At 45.0% G+C, this 16,269-nt stretch overlaps 1 protein-coding gene across 4 annotated transcripts in view; it reads right to left on the bottom strand.

Moving 5' to 3' along the window:
• The window catches only part of MEAK7 (MTOR associated protein, eak-7 homolog), an 87,631-nt gene that overhangs the window by 46,202 nt on the left and 25,160 nt on the right, over nt 1–16,269 (bottom strand). For all 4 annotated transcript variants that reach the window (XM_029608097.1, XM_029608094.1, XM_029608096.1 and 1 more), the window contains exons 3-4: nt 13,882–14,115; nt 3,833–3,977 (exon numbers count right to left, since the gene is read on the bottom strand). In XM_029608097.1, the coding sequence (XP_029463957.1) occupies nt 3,833–3,977; nt 13,882–14,115 (379 nt within the window). The remainder of the gene's footprint in view (nt 1–3,832; nt 3,978–13,881; nt 14,116–16,269) is intronic.

The raw sequence follows: 16,269 nt of genomic DNA, 5'->3' as shown, positions 1-16,269 counted from the left end.
TCGGCATTTCCCGGTCTGGTGCCGGGAGGTCTCTGGCTGTGGGGGGAGAGGGAAAATTACCTTCACCGCCGCGCTCAGTATCGCACCCACTGCCTCTCAGCCACTCCCGTTCCTGGTTGCTAAGTCCACGCCGTGAACCGGCTACCGGACCGAGGCTTATCTCTAAGAGATCTCGGAAATCACCTCAGGAATTCTCGACTGGGGGAGGGACCCTTAGGTATCACCGCAGGAGAGCGGGGCTCGTCTGTAGAGGTAAGATTATCTCTTGTTTGGAATTTTCCTCTTTGGTTTGGATTTTCTAACGCTGTGCAAGCGTGTGTATAGTCCCGAACTGCTAAGGAGAAAGTGAAATAGTGAAGAGCAGAGCTTCCTGAACGGGTATATGTAGGGCTGACGTCAGATTGAAATCTGACGCCGTCTCCAACTGCTATCAGGAGCACACTATACCCATTGGTCCTGAGTCCATTTGCTACACGCTAGGAAACGGCGCTTAACGTGGGCGCACAGACTACAAGGCCCGGCTGTGTGCCCAAAAACAGAGCGCACAACCTGGATGCACAGCTAGATGCACACGCCAGGCCAACAATCCTGCAGAGGGCAGCCATAGTAAACACATGAAAAGTCATAAGAATATGCCATACTGGGTCAGACCAAGGGTCCATCAAGCCCAGCATCCTGTTTCCAACAGTGGTCAATCCAGGCCATAAGAACCTGGCAAGTACCCAAAAACTAAGTCTATTTCATGTTACTGTTGCTAGTAATAGCAGTGGCTATTTTCTAAGTCAACTTAATTAATAGCAGGTAGTGGACTTCTCCTCCAAGAACTTATCCAATCCTTTTTTAAACCCAGCTATACTAACTGCACTAACCACATCCTCTGGCAACAAATTCCAGAGTTTAATTGTGCGTTGAGTAAAAAAGAACTTTCTCCGATTAGTTTTAAATGTGCCCCATGCTAACTTCATGGAATGTCCCCTAGTCTTTCTACTATCCGAAAGAGTAAATAACCGATTCACATCTACCCGTTCTAGACCTCTCATGATTTTAAACACCTCTATCATATCCCCCCTTAGCCGTCTCTTCTCCAAGCTGAAAAATTCTTACCTCTTTAGTCTTTCCTCATAGGGGAGTTGTTCCATTCCCCTTATCATTTTGGCTGCCCTTCTCTGTACCTTCTCCATCGCAATTATATCTTTTTTGAGATGCGGCGACCAGAATTGTACACAGTATTCAAGGTGGGGTCTCACCATGGAGTGATACAGAGGCATTATGACATTTTCCGTTTTATTCACCATTCCCTTCCTAATAATTCCCAACATTCTGTTTGCTTTTTTGACTGCCGCAGCTCACTGAACCGACTATTTCAATGTTATCCACTATGACGCTTAGATCTCTTTCTTGGGTGGTAGCACCCAATATGGAACCTAACATTGTGTAACTATAGCATGGGTTATTTTTCCCTATATGCATCACCTTGCACTTATCCACATTAAATTTCATCTGCCATTTGGATGCCCAATTTTCCAGTCTCACAAGGTCTTCCTGCAATTTATCACAATCTGCTTGTGATTTAACTACTCTGAACAATTTTGTATCATCTGCAAATTTGATTACCTCACTCATTGTATTTCTTTCCAGATCATTTATAAATATATTGAAAAGTAAGGGTCCCAATACAGATCCCTAAGGCACTCCACTGCCTACGCCTTTCCACTGAGAAAATTGTCCATTTAATCCTACTCTCTGTTTCCTGTCTTTTAGCCAGTTTGTAATCCACGAAAGGACATCGCCACCTATACCATGACTTTTTACTTTTCCTAGAAGCCTCTCATGAGGAAATTTATCAAACGCCTTCTGAAAATCCAAGTACACTACATCTACCGGTTCATCTTTGTTCACATGTTTATTAAGTCCTTCAAAAAAGTGAAGCAGATTTGTGAGGCAAGACTTGCCCTGGGTAAAGCCATGGGGTCTAACATGCAGTGCACAGCCAAAAGCTTTGGAGCGGGGCCTAGCCTGAGGAGGCTGCTCAACCCATCAGGCTGTCCACGTCCCTCGACCTCCTACTGTGTGGGTTGAACATCAGACCAGAGTACCGAGCACAGAGACCGAGGGAGAAGGAAGCCCTATACAACAAAAAACCTCCTTCCAAGTCTCTATAAATTTACATGTTTTTTCGGGGTTTTTTTTATAAACTTACCGGAACTCAGCCATACTTGGCTGAGTACAGAAATGGTCTCCCGCTGTGGGGGGAGAGGGCATGTGCTTTCTCCGCCACACTCAGCTTCCTGCACCCGCTGCCTTTCAACTGTCTAGCAGTTAAGTCCATGCCGGCTGAAAACCAGCTACCAGACCAAGGCACTAATCTGAGGGACCATGGAAATCACCTCAGGAATTCTCAACTGGGGGAGGGACCATTTGGTATCTCCGCAGGAGAGCGGGACGAATTTATTTCCTGAATTCTTCTTTCTTTAAAATGAAGCAATCCCCAGTGGGGAAATGCATGTCCACCATCTGCTGAAGATGGAGAATACTGGTGTGCTGAGGTCACTGTAGGGGTACATATACAGTGACGTTTGCTTGCTCCGTCTCCATCTGCTAGTAGTGGTGCATAATCCACTTATTCTGGAGTCATCTGATTGAACGCTAAGAAATATTTAATTTTATCTCCATATGCTTTAAAATGAAAGACACTGTTCATTTATTTATTTGGATTCCACTTTTCAGCACTTCAAAGTGGATTACATTCAGGTACTGTGGGTATTTCTCTATCCCCAGAGGGCTCACAATCTAAGTTTGTATCTGATTTAGTAGCCATCCTCTGGATTCCATCTGGTTTATATGTTTTTGAAGATGAGGTCTCCAAAACTGTATACAGTATTCTAAATGAAGTCTCATCAGGGACTTATATGGGGCAATATCACTTCCTGTGGGATAGCCAAGTAACTTCTTAGGCTGGAGACATAAGCACACTGACTCCAACCTTCTTTTCTTACAGATTCCAGCTTTATTATAACACCAGCATTCACAACATGCCAACTGCTTACCTCCAGTAATATACTCACAGCATTCACTTACGACAGAGATGTGTCAGGAACTGCCTTCACCTGGAGACACAGAGCCTCTATTCCCAGTTGGGTCCACATTCTTATCCCTGCTCTGCAAGATCCTGCCCACAGAGCTCTCTCTCTCTCTCTGGTATTTAAGATGGACTAGACTAGATGCTTGGTCCCACAAAGGTTAAGGAGGGTTTTAGGGCTACTCCTTTACACCTCTTTTTTTCTACTGACCATTCCTCTCCCTCTGCACCCAAGTATCTTTCTGTTTTTTTCATCACCTTATCCATCTGTTTGGCCACCTTAAGATCATCAGAAATGATCACCCCCAGAACCTACTCTTGTTCCATGAATAAAAGAATTTCACCCCCTATACTGTATCACTCCCTTACGTTTCTCCAACCCACATGCATGACTCTGCAATTTTAGCATTAACTCTTAGCTACCAGATCATTCCTCAAGCTTTGCTTGATCCCTCCTTAAGACTTCCACACTTTCCTAGGTATCTACCCTATTGTCGATTTTGGCATCCACAAAAAAAAAGACAAGCTTTTCTACATATCTTGAATACTTTTATTTATGATTAGCTAGAACTGCATTAATTAAATGAGATTACACACCATCAATAGCAGCATGCAAACTTTTGCTACCAAATTTCCACTGTTGCTTATACCATCTGTGACATTACATTTGGACAGACAGTGATGCTCATCTTACAACACACTTCACTAATAAGAAGCATCAATCACAACATCTATTAGTAGACAATCTCTTACCTGCAGGTCTCAGTTCTGACAGTAGCTGTGTAGCCAAGATCTTCCCTCCAGCAACATGGTCCCGAATCTTTTCCGGATTCCAGCCTTTCAGAAGCTTCTTATGTTTCAGGAGGTATACCACAGTTGCAACAAGATCCTCAGTAAACTAGGTAAGTTAAGAGCACTGTCAGTGTTTCTTTTGGTTCAAATTAGCATGCAAGAACAATTTCAAATACAATGTGCATTTAATGTTGAAACTAATTAGTGTCTAAGAAGATCCACATTAACCAGTGTGTTATAGAATTAAAATAAAGCCCATAAACCAATGAAACTGCAATATTTCTTACACTCAGCTCCTGGGTTTATATCAGTGTTTCCCAAGCCTCTCCTGAAGGCACACCTAACCAGTCGGGTTTTCAAGATATCCATACTAAATATGCATACGTTGGAGATCCAGGGTATACAAATCTATCTCATGTATATTCAAATGGAAATCCTGAAAACCTGACTGACTAGGTGTGCCTACAGGTGAGGATTTGGAAAACACTGGTTGATATGACAACAGCTGATACTGGACAAAATGCTGATTCTTTGCATACAAAACAAGCAGAGAGCTTTGCATTTTCAGTTAAACACGTAAGTGGGCACATGGCAATTTGGGCTATTACTTTATAAACTGTGTGGCAGGAGCTGCACAATTTATTAAATAAATACTGCGTATGTGTGCTGTGAAAGTACATGTGCATATTTGTAATGTAGGAACATGCATTACTTTCTCTATTTAAAAAATAATTGTACACATTTTGTGTGTAATAATAGTAATAATTTTCAAATAATAATTCTGAAAAAAACAGAGCCAGGTATATTTTAAAATATGCACATATTCTGCTTATGAAAATACTTGCACACATACTTGGAATCACCAGTTTACTAATACCTTTACCAGTTCATCAAAGCCTTCCAAATAAAATAAAAATAGTACAAGCTATTTATATTTTATTTTATTGCATTCTTGTTATATATGTGTACGTTACTGAATATTGTTTTAATTTTTGCTGTACATCGCTTAAAGAGATTTTGTGTAAGTGAAGCGATTAACAAATGATCTTAAATAAATAAAAAAAAAAAACGGCAGAGAAAAAGAGAAATCCATTTTCAAATGCACAAGTCAAATAGCAGGTGTAAAAGTGTTTGGACAAGTTTGGAAATGGATATGTATATACCGCTTACAAAATAGAAGCACTGCATGCATACTTATGAACCCCACCTCAGAATGCCCCTTCCCTCCACCTGTTATACATGTACTCACGAGGTTCATAAAATCATCTATACATGTGCAATGCCAGAGCACTTTCTGAAAATTCACCTGTTTGACCTGGCAATTGTCTTGACAATGGGGCAGATTTTAAAAGCCCTGCGCGCGTAAATCCAGCCAGATTAACGCGCGCAGGGGACTCGCACGTCAGCGCGCCTATGTTGCATAGGCTACCGGCGCGCGCAAGTCCCGGGGCTTTGCTTGGGGGGGGCGTGTCAGGGACGGCGCGGCATTCGGGGGCGTTCCGGGGGCGGGGCCGTGGGCGTGGTGCCAGCCCGGAGGAATGACCGAGGCCTCCGAACCAGTCCCCGGGCCGGGGAATGGCGCGCCAGCAGCCTGCCGGCGCCCGCAAGTTACACCTGCCTCAGGCAGGCGTAACTTTCTGCACAAAGGTAGGGGGGGATTTAGTTAGGGCTGGGGGGTGGGTTAGGTAGGGGAAGGTGGGGACGGAGGCAGACTGCTCGGCGCACGCAGGTTGCACAATTGTGCACCCCCCCTGCGCGCACCGACCCTGGATTTTATAACATGCGTGCGGCAGCGTGCGCATGATATAAAATCAGGCGTAGATTTGTTCACGCCGGGTTGCACAAACAAATCTACGCCCGCGCATAACTTTAAAAATCTACCCCAAAGAAAATAATGCATTTCTGCACTTTTATGCATGGAGAAATTACTTGATAATTTCCTTTCCTCTAAGGAAGGCAGGCCAATCCATACAAGTAGGTCATGCACCTCTATCAGCAGATGGAGACGGAGTAAAACTGACTCACTGACGTCACGGACATATAGCCCTTCCCCAACCTCAGCTCGCCAGTATTCTCTGGAAAAGCCAAACTGTGGACAAACTGGTTATACTTGAACAAGATCATTAACAAACAAGCACTCATGATTCCAACCAAATGGGAACACTGAGCTCAGTTAAAAGAATTAACATGCACTAACCGTAGTGGCTAGTTATGGCACTTACCAGTCCAGCAAACAAAGTTACAGAAGGTGAAATTACTTCTTACTTGATAATTTCCTTTGCTCGAAGGAAGGCAAGCCATTCCACCGCAGTGGGTTGTGCACTCCAACCAGTAGATGGAGACGGAGAAAGACAACTCGCTGCTGTCACTCTCATATAGCTCAGCACAGATACCAGCCAGCCAGTATTTTCTTCAAAAGCTAACTGTGGACACTAAACCAACTAAATGTTAAGGAGGATTACTGCATCCAACAAGCTCTCATTATTTGTAAGTAAACTTTCCTCTTATCCTTTTTTTTTTTTTTTTTTTTTTAACTAACAGAAACATTGGATTCAGCTCTGCTAACAGTTACATAGTAAAAGCAGTAAGAAGGAATAAACGGAACCCACTTAGCAAGTTCTACGCTGGTCCAGTCACCATTCAAAATCCTTGAATCACAATAAATCCCTTGCCAAGGATCCAACATAACAGAAGAAATTCACCATCACAAGGCAACCCAGGGTGGGATGGTGGACTGGCTTGCCTTCCTACAAGGAAAGGAAATTTTCAAGTAAGAAGTAATTTCACTTTCTTCTTCATCCAGGCAAGCCAGTTCACACCAGTGGGATGACCAAAGCTACACCCCAGAAGGGTGTAGCTTTGGTCAGCACTGCTCTACAAAGGACGAATCTACAAAGGACGAATCTTCCCGTGCCGCCAAATCCAACCGGTAGTACGTATGCAAGGATGACTACGTTGCCGCCCTACAGATCTCTGATGGAGAGAGCAAACATAGTTCTGCCCAGGAAACTGCCTACGCCCGGGTTGAATGTGCCCTCACCCGCCTCGGCAGAAGCTTCCCAGCATCCACATAAGCTGCTATCACCACTTCCTTGATCAAACGAGCCACTGTGGCACGAGAAGCCACCTCACCCTTCTTCACCCCACAGTGAAGGAGAAAAAAAATCGATCAGTCTTACGAAAATCATTTGAAACCTCCAGATAACACAATAAAGGGAGACAACTCCCATCCAATGGCCACAATTTCCTGAATACATGCTCATCCAAATCCCTGTTCATGGGTGGCAACAAAACCTACAGATCCAAATGAAAGTCTGAAACCACCTTAGGAAGAAAAAACAGGCATCATCCTTATTTGCACCCTATCCGGCAGGATGACCCAAGAGGGCTTGCAGTTCCGAAATCCACCTCGCCGAACAAATAGTTACCAGAAACACTGTCTTCAGGATCAACTAACGCAAGGAATTATCTCGAAGCGGGCAAAATGTTGGACCTGCCAGAAGGAGAGGACCAGACTAAAATCCTATCAAGGCACTGGGAAATGTAAGGGGAGCCTAATGTGATTCGCTCCTTTCAAAATCTAGACACATCTGGATGTGAAGAGAGGGGCCTCCCCTGTATGCAATCTCTATAATACACTATGACAGCCACCTGCACCCTTAGTGTGTTCAAGGCAAAACCCTTACTCAGGCCTTCCTGTAAAAAGTCAAAGACTAAGGGAACAGACGCTGAGGCAGGAAAACAAGAGTGCTCTTGACCCCAATGCTCAAAGAATTTCCAGACCCGAATATAAACCAATGACGTTTCAAAGGAGTATCCCTAACTGCTCCTGATTAACCCCATTTCAAGAGCCAAGCCCTCTCAAGGGCCAAACTGTAAAACAAAACCAATTCGGATCTTTGTGAAATATTGGACCTTGCTGCAGAAGCACCCCGAGAAAATGGAGCTACAATGGAGCTTCTATCAGAAGACGACATAGATCCACGTACCACGGCCCGCACAGCCAATCTGGTGTCCCCAAGAGCACCAAGCTTGTAAAAATCACTCCACCTTTGCATTTCTGCGACTCGCCATCAGATCCAGGAAAGGAGAAACCCACTGACACACGAGGTGAAAAACTTCGGGAACCGATTCCCATTCTCCCGGATCCATTTCATGATGACTGAGATAATCTGCCCGAACACTGTCGACCCCTGCTATGTGTGAGGCCAACAGTGCCTGCAAACCTTGCTCTGCCCACGGCAGAAGGACATCCATCTCCCAAGAAACTTGCTGATTCTGAGTCCCCCCTTGATGGTTTACATGGGCCATTGCTGTAGTACTGTCCGACATCTTAGCAGGGCAGAGCCCAAAGCCTCCTTACCCGACTGGACTCTTCTACTATCAGCCTTCACCTCACTCCTTTCCTTCCTAGCCTAGACACTCAACTGAGGGAGGGAACTTAAGCTATCACCGCAAGATGTCCGAAAAGTCACCTGCCCGATCCTGGCAGGCCAAAGTCTATAAGGAGGGATGCATGTCCACCATCTGCTGGAGATGGAGAAATACTAGCTGGCTGGTGTCTGTGTTGAGCTACATGAGAGTGAGATCAGCGAGTCGTTCTCCATCTCCATCTGCTGGTTGGAGTGCACAACCCACTGGTGAGGATTGGCTTGCCTGGATGAAGAGGAAATAACGCTTTTTGTCATCCAACCTAATGGATGAACTAAAATCAAGAAGCAAATAGGCAGCCCTGGGTGGGCTGTGGATTGGCTTGCCTTCCTTAAAAGAAAAGAAATTATCAGTTAGTAGTAATTTCTCCTTCCTCTGCATTGAGGCAGGCTAATATACCCACGTGGGTTGTACCAAAGCTGCTCCTGAAAAGGGCAGGAGGCTGCCTGCGGTCCCATTAACACCGCACACACAAAGGCTGCATCCTCCTGGGATTGCATGTCCAAGCGGTAATGCTTGGAGAAAGTGTGTAAGGAGGATCATGTTGCTGCTCAGCAAATCTCAACAGGAGACAACTATCAAACCTCCGCCCATGACATCGCCTGAGCCCTAGTGGAATGCACAAAAAAATCTGTTTAGGAAACGGGACATCAGCATCCACGTAGGCGGCTGTGATGACATTTTTTATCCAATGGCAATAGTTGCCCACATCGCCGATTCACTCTGTTTATTAGACGTCCTGAAAGATTTAGTAATATTCAAGTACTACATCAAATGCCACCTGACATCCAAGGCAAGCACAGAAGATAATCACACTCATCTGTATCCCTGTCCAGCGTTGACAGGAAAATCGTCTGATTCAAATGAAACTCTGAAACCATTTTTGGCAAAAAGGAAGATACAGTTCTAAGCTGTACCGCCCTCTAAGTCATTCGTAGAAAAGGCTCCCGAGATGAAAGAGCTTGCAGCTCAGACACCCACTGTGTTGAACAGAGTGCTATGAGAAAAACTATTTTCAAAGTGAGCAGCCCGTAAAGAGACCACACAGTGGCCGAAAAGTGGGGCCTTGCCAAAAAACTCAAGATTAAGGTCCCAAAATGGCACTGGTAGCCATAAGGGAGGATGCAAATGCTAAACTCCTTTCAAAACCCTGGAAACATCTGGATGGAAAGACAATGCTCCCCCATTGACTCACCCCCTATAACAAGTGAGAGATGCTACCTGCAACTTTAGAATGTTAAGGGCCCAGACTTTAAGTAAGCCTTCCTGTAAAAATTCCAGTATCAGAGAAATTTCAACTTTGAGAAGATGAGAACCTCACTCCTCACACCAGCTCTTGGATACTCTCCAAACTCTAACATAAGCTAGAGTTGTAGAAAATTTCCTGCCCCGAAACAAAGTGGAAATCTCTGCAGAAGAATAACCATACTTCAGCAACCAAGCCCTCTCAAGGGCCAAACTGTAAGACAAAATCAGTCCAGATCATCATGCAGAATGGGCCCCTGATGCAATAGATCCTTCCTGAGTGGCAGTCTGAGAGGACTCTCCACCAGAAGTCTCTAAAGATCGGCATAGTGCAGCCTCCAGGGTCAATCCAGAGCCACCAAAATTAGTTGCGGTCTAACTTGCAATGTTTCGAATGAGCCTATCTATCATCGGCCAAGGCAGGAAGGCATACAACAGCCCGCTCCATGGCCAGACCTGAATGAGATCATCAATGCCTAGCACCCTCGGATCCCTTCTGCAACTGAAGTACCTTTGCGTTGCCAGAAGTCACCAGCAAACCCAGATACAGGCAAGCCCAGCATACAACTATGAGTTGAAAAGCTTCATCTACTAACTTCCACTCTCGAGTCCAAGTCTTGCCTACTGAGGAAGTCAGCCCGTACATTATCCTTCCTGGCAATGTGGGAGGCAGATATGTCCTGGAGATGTTGCTCCGTCCACACCATGAGCACATCTACCTCCACCAACACCTTTTGACTTCTGGTTCCAGCTTGATTGATGTAGGCCACAGTCGTGGCACTGTCTGACATTATCCTCACCACTCGAGCTTCCAGTTGCTTAGTGAACCGCAAGCATGCCAGACAAACTTCATGTGCCTCTAACAGATGGATGACACAAAGCTGCCGGAGTGCCACTCCTCGGCACTCCAGCAGCTTTGTGTCATCAACTCTTGATAGTAAGCCTCCCAACCCAGAAGGCTCACATCTGTCATAGGCACCAAACATTCCGGTGTCTCGAAGGAACCCCCCTTCTTGAGATGATCTGCTTGTAACCACCATTGGACGCTCACCTCCAATGGCACATGGAGTCTCACAGTGTACACCTGTGACTGCAGATTCCACCGACAGAGCAACGTGTCCCCTGGGCAAGGGCCACAAGTGTGCCCTTGCCCAGGGGACCATGTTCTACATGGCTGCCATCGACCCCAGGACTTGCAGTTAAGACCACACTGATTGGGCGAATTGTCCTTCTCAGGGCCTGAACCTGAGAAATTAACTTCTGAATGAGACTCTCTGGCAGAAACACTCTGCCTTGCTCCGTATCATGCTGAGATACTCTAGCATCTGAGCCAGCTGTAAAGTGCTCTTGGCCAAGTTCACCACCCAGCCTATTTCCTGAAGCAAGGAGATCACCTTGCAAGAAACCAAGCGGCTCTCTTCTGCATTTCTGGCCCAAATCAACCAACTGGCCAGATACATATGGAGTAGAATGCCCTCCTCGAGCAAAGCCACTGCTGCTAATACCATGATCTTGGAGAAGGTCCTGGGCACAATTACCAGCCAGAAGGACAGAGCCTGAAATTGATAATGATGTCCCAGAATGGCAAAGCGTAAGAAACGTTGATATTCCTAGCAAATGGGAATATGGAGATATGCCTCCATCAAGTCAAAAGATGTGAGAAATTCCCTTGTTTGCACTGCCATTATTATGGAATGATGATTTTCCATTCAGAAATGAGTCACACACAAATGCTGATTGACAACTTTGAGATCCAGTATGGGTTGAAAAGACCCCTCCTCTTCCTTGGGAATGACAAAATAAATGGAAGAGCATCCTGTATTTTCTTGCGATCTGGGAACTGGAATCACGACCTTCAAATCCAACATACTCCTTAACATAATCTCCACTGCCACTCTTTTCTGTAGAGAGTTGCATGGAGAGACCATAAAGGCATCCAGAGGAAATTGATGAAATTCTCTCACCATGTCCAGGACCCACTGGTCCATCGTAATCTGGACCCAGCTCTGACAAAAGAAGAATAGATGCCCACCTATCTCCTGCACCAATAGGTGAACCCACACACCTTCAATGTGAAGATCTAGGTGACCTGGTCCTGGAGCCCATGTCCTTTCAAGGCTTTCTAGGCCAAAAGAACAGAGATCTTCCATAGGGATGAGACCTTTGAGTAGATGCTCTTCTATAAGGATGAAACCAATGGGAATCCCTGGAGCAGCCTTTTGTCCCAAAAAGATGCAATGCTGCCTTCTTGTCCTCCGAAAATGATTCCCTCCAGCTATTTGCCATTTTTCCCAATTAATTGCTGAACAAAAGGGAACCCATAGAGGGTAACTTTGCAAGATTTGACTTGGAAAAGTGTCTGCTGACCAATTTAGCAGCCACAACTATTGTCTAGCCGCTATCATGGAAGCTACCTTTCTAGCAGCCGTCCACACCATTCACAGCCAGCATCGGCTAAGAATGCAGCACCTAGTTCTATCGCTGACCTGCCATTGGACCTCGCTCCTTGTGTCATTTGAGGAAGATACAAACCAGCCCGAGCCACCAGGCAGCAGCAAATTCATTGCCATGGCTTCAAAGGCATGCTTAAGGATAGCCTCAATCCTCTTATCCTGAGCATCTTTTAGAGCTGCCTTTCCTTCCACTGGAATGCTGGTTTGCTTGGTAACAGCGCATACCAAGGCATCCACCCTTCAGAAATCTCAACTGATCCTTTGCCTTCAGATCCAAGGGGTACAAACTCGCTAAAGTGCGCCCCCCCCCCCCCCCCCACCCCTTTAAAATTTGCATCTGGGACATTCAATTCAAGGTCAATCAATGCTTGAATTGGATCCAGAAGGTGAAAAAAACAGGACGCTTTTTGTAAGGTGACTAATATGGGATCTTTCTTTTGCCCTCAGTATCACCCCCAGCCACAACGTGAGTCTTCAGGGTCTGAGTCAACAGACTTGGCAACTCCTTTTTGCGAAAAGACCTGAGCAGAGTCTGATGCAGTTCCAAATCAGGTGGAATTTCTCCCTCTTCCAAAGGGGAGAAACAAAATCTGAGTCATCCGAGGTATAATTCACATCCCCCAGAACATCACCAGGGTCAGCCTCCCTGCGGCAATTGCCTGCAGTAGTTGACAAATGGGAGCCCCAAGCACGCAAAGCCTTTTTAGTAGGTTGTTTTGCCTCTGCTGGGTACCCCTGCAGACCCTGGAACAATTCCACCCAGGAAAAAGAGGGATCCAAACTGGGGCCCATAGGGCCCAAACTGGACTCTCTCCAACCCTTCTGCTGGAGATGTCACTGTCATCAGGAAAAAGGGGGGAGGGGACCCATTCGCTGTGTCGCCTTCTGCCCTACTTCCCTCTTGAGGGGATGGCCCAATATCGGCAAAATCCAAAGCGGCCAAACAGTCTTGAGCATCCAAGCAGCGCTGACACAGGTGAAGAGAAAGCGATGAATGGATTACCTTTATGTGGCAAGCCTGACAGTCAGGTGCTTAAGACCATTTTGTCCCCGGCGCCCGTGTTTCTGCACTGGGTTCTAGGCGGCACCCACCACCAGTGTCTGGGAGTGCACACACAAACACGCACCCAAAACGTAGGCTGTGATCGTAAGCACATAAGTATCCCGCGCATAACAAAATTACCCCCGCGCGAAAATACTTGTACAAATGTAGGCTGGGCCTTATGTGCGCACTTACATCAGAACACCGCCGAGTGGCAAGACTGCATGCACAAGCCTACCCGTGGGAGAATCACTGCTGCAGCCTACCACGCAGCTGACAGGACAGCCTGAGGAGTGGAACCAAGCAAAGGCTGCTCAACCTGCCAAGTCCGAGCCACTTCCACTCTACACACAGAGCCACCAATGCCAAAGGAAGAAGACCCAGTAAGGAAAAAGAGAGGGGGACTGAAACTTCTCTTTTCTAAATTTTTATATTTTTATCTGAGCTTAGTCCTCCCTGGCTGAGAGCATGATCGGGTCACTGACAATGGAAGGAGAGGGCACAAGTCTTTACCACCGAGCACTCCCTCGTCCGCAAACTGCTTTTTTTTTTTTTTACTATAACCAATCCCTAGTAGTGAGATGCATATCCTCCATCTGCTGGAGATGGAGAACATTGGTGGGCTGAAGTCGGGGCAGGGCTCTATGTCCGTGATGTCATCGAGTCAGTTTTAACTCTGTCTCCATCTGTTGGTAGAGGTGCATAACCCACTTGTGTGAATTGGCCTGCTTGAATGCAAAGGAATTTTTCTTTACTTTTAAGCAAAATTTCAAAATCTCTCATAAAAAGGATGGTTTTAAAACCAAGTTCAAATATAGTGTTAGTGATCCCTGCTTTACCTCTTGGACTTGTCTTCCTTTCACAATTTCTCTGTCATCTCCCAAAATCATTCTCAAGACAATAAAACTCTTCTCTTCTGCAGTTCCTCGCAGCACATCTGAAAGGAACACTATGAACTGCTCCTTGGAGATCTGATCACTCAGACCAGATGCCTTCCCAGTCACACTGATGCTTCTCATTCCATCGTACAATCTGATGGTCATGGACTCTGGAAAGCCTTTACAAACAAAAGCCTGCCAAATAAAAAAGAATGGCAGGTAATCAATTACCAAAGAAGTATAAACTATAAATTATTGCTTTCTTTTTATAAGCGTTTAGTTCTCAACCTCTCTGTTCTCCAGATATAAATCCATTCATTCTTTCTTCTTACTATTTTGTCTTGTAACAATCAATACCGTCTCTTTTAATCAGTATTTGAAATAGAAAAAAAATAACTACAGGGTCACAGAAAGAATCTATACTAGACTGTTGTATATAAAATTACACAGAACAAAACAAACTTAAGAAAATATGAAAAGGAAACTTAGTAGTGTACCTGGTTGTACCTAAAGAATATGTGTGTGTCATACACTATAGAGACACAAATCTGAAAGCTTCATAATGTCCCTACAAATATGTAACCCACTCTGGAGGACTGTTTTAAATCAGAACTATAACATATCTGACTGAAACGTTCACTGTGACGAGGGTATGCAGCACAATATACTGTGACCCCATTAGAAATGTCACAATTAAATTGCCTTGGCCATAATGTACGGTCTAACATAAGAGAACAATGTTGTTATGTAGGGAGATAACTAATGTTTTACCACTGATTCACCAATTATGAATTATAATAGCAATGTACAGGCCAGATTCTGACAGGCCCCAAAAGGCACTATCACAGCAAGAAAGAAGAAAGACCTGTATCCAGGTGAACTAAAACTGCACTGTCTCAGAACATAAGAACATGCCATACTGGGTCAGACCAAGGGTCCATCAAGCCCAGCATCCTGTTTCCAACAGTGGCCAAACCAGGCCACAAGAACCTGGCAAGTACCCAAAAACAGAGGAGAATGAAGAACTTTTGTCCTGTTATACCGAAGGATTCCTTATCAGATCTGCCTGTTTGCATGTTCCTGTGTCAACAGGAGCAAAGCAGACAAAGAGTCAACAGCTTAAGTCCTAAACCAGTGTCAGGGATGAGCCAAGGCAAGTCCATAGGTCAGAGAAAAATGATGATACTGGCAAGCCAGCTTGACATACAGACGTGACAGTTCTCCCCACCGAAGAAATGAGGAGGGGGAACAACACTTACAACATGGCAGGACCCCTCCCGAAGTAATGGGGGGGGGAAGAACTGCAATGCGGAAGAAGACCCTCCACCCACCACGAGATTATGCATGAGATTATGCATATTCATCAGCTGGGAACAGGGGCAGATTGCAGGAAAATTTTGGCCCAGGGGACTTTTTCAAAACTGGCCCATGGGGTATCTGACGCCCTTATGCACTTTCCCTGCAGCACATGTATCTTCTGGCTGCAGCAAGATCAGTGGCGTAGCCAGAACTGATTTTTGGGGGGGGGGGGCCCCAAAGTTAACATGGGTGGGCAGTAGAAATACAGGTCTGAGCCCCACTAATTGTACCCTTATCCATAAATAATGGCTTAGAAGGCACCTGACAAAGAATTTCTAAATCTAACAGCTGTTATGCATCATGAGTGAAACTTTAAAATATTTTAACCTATGCACTTACCAACATTAAAAATTCCTTTCTAACCTGTATTAATATTATATTTATTGCAGTTTATAAATACACAAGAATATCATGTAAAAAAACAAAGAAAATAAATATCAGATCCAATCAATCATGTAATAAAACAAATATCAATGTATTCTTTCATGAATCCTCTTTCTAGAAAGGCAGAGATCATCATAAGTACAATAAAACAGCAATAATCATAATAACCAAACGAATGAGTGCAGAGCAGAATCAGGACAGTTCACATTACAACCCAACATGCAAAATATATATATATTCAAATTCTGGTGTCACCTGAGCAAAACAAAATCCTTCCACTGCTAAACAGTTTGTGAAGTAACACAAACCACTGCAAAAAACAAAACAAAAAAACCCCCACCTAGAACCTTGCCATACCATACAATCACAGTACTAACAGGCCGATACAGTACAGTGCGCTCCGGTGGAGGGCACTGCTAACCCGCATTTGGACGTGCGTTTTCGAATAAGGGGTAAAGCTAGCACGTCGAAAATGCGCATCCAACACCCCCCCCCCGAAACTAATAGCGCCCGCAACATGTAAATGCATGTTGATGGCCCTGTTAGGTATTCCCGCGCGATTCAGAAAGTAAAATGTGCAGCCAAGCCGCACATTTTACTTTCAGA

This window comes from Rhinatrema bivittatum, chromosome 7 (assembly GCF_901001135.1).
Source record: "Rhinatrema bivittatum chromosome 7, aRhiBiv1.1, whole genome shotgun sequence".
Taxonomy (NCBI): domain Eukaryota; kingdom Metazoa; phylum Chordata; class Amphibia; order Gymnophiona; family Rhinatrematidae; genus Rhinatrema; species Rhinatrema bivittatum.
This window is presented reverse-complemented; position numbering and strand designations above follow the sequence as displayed.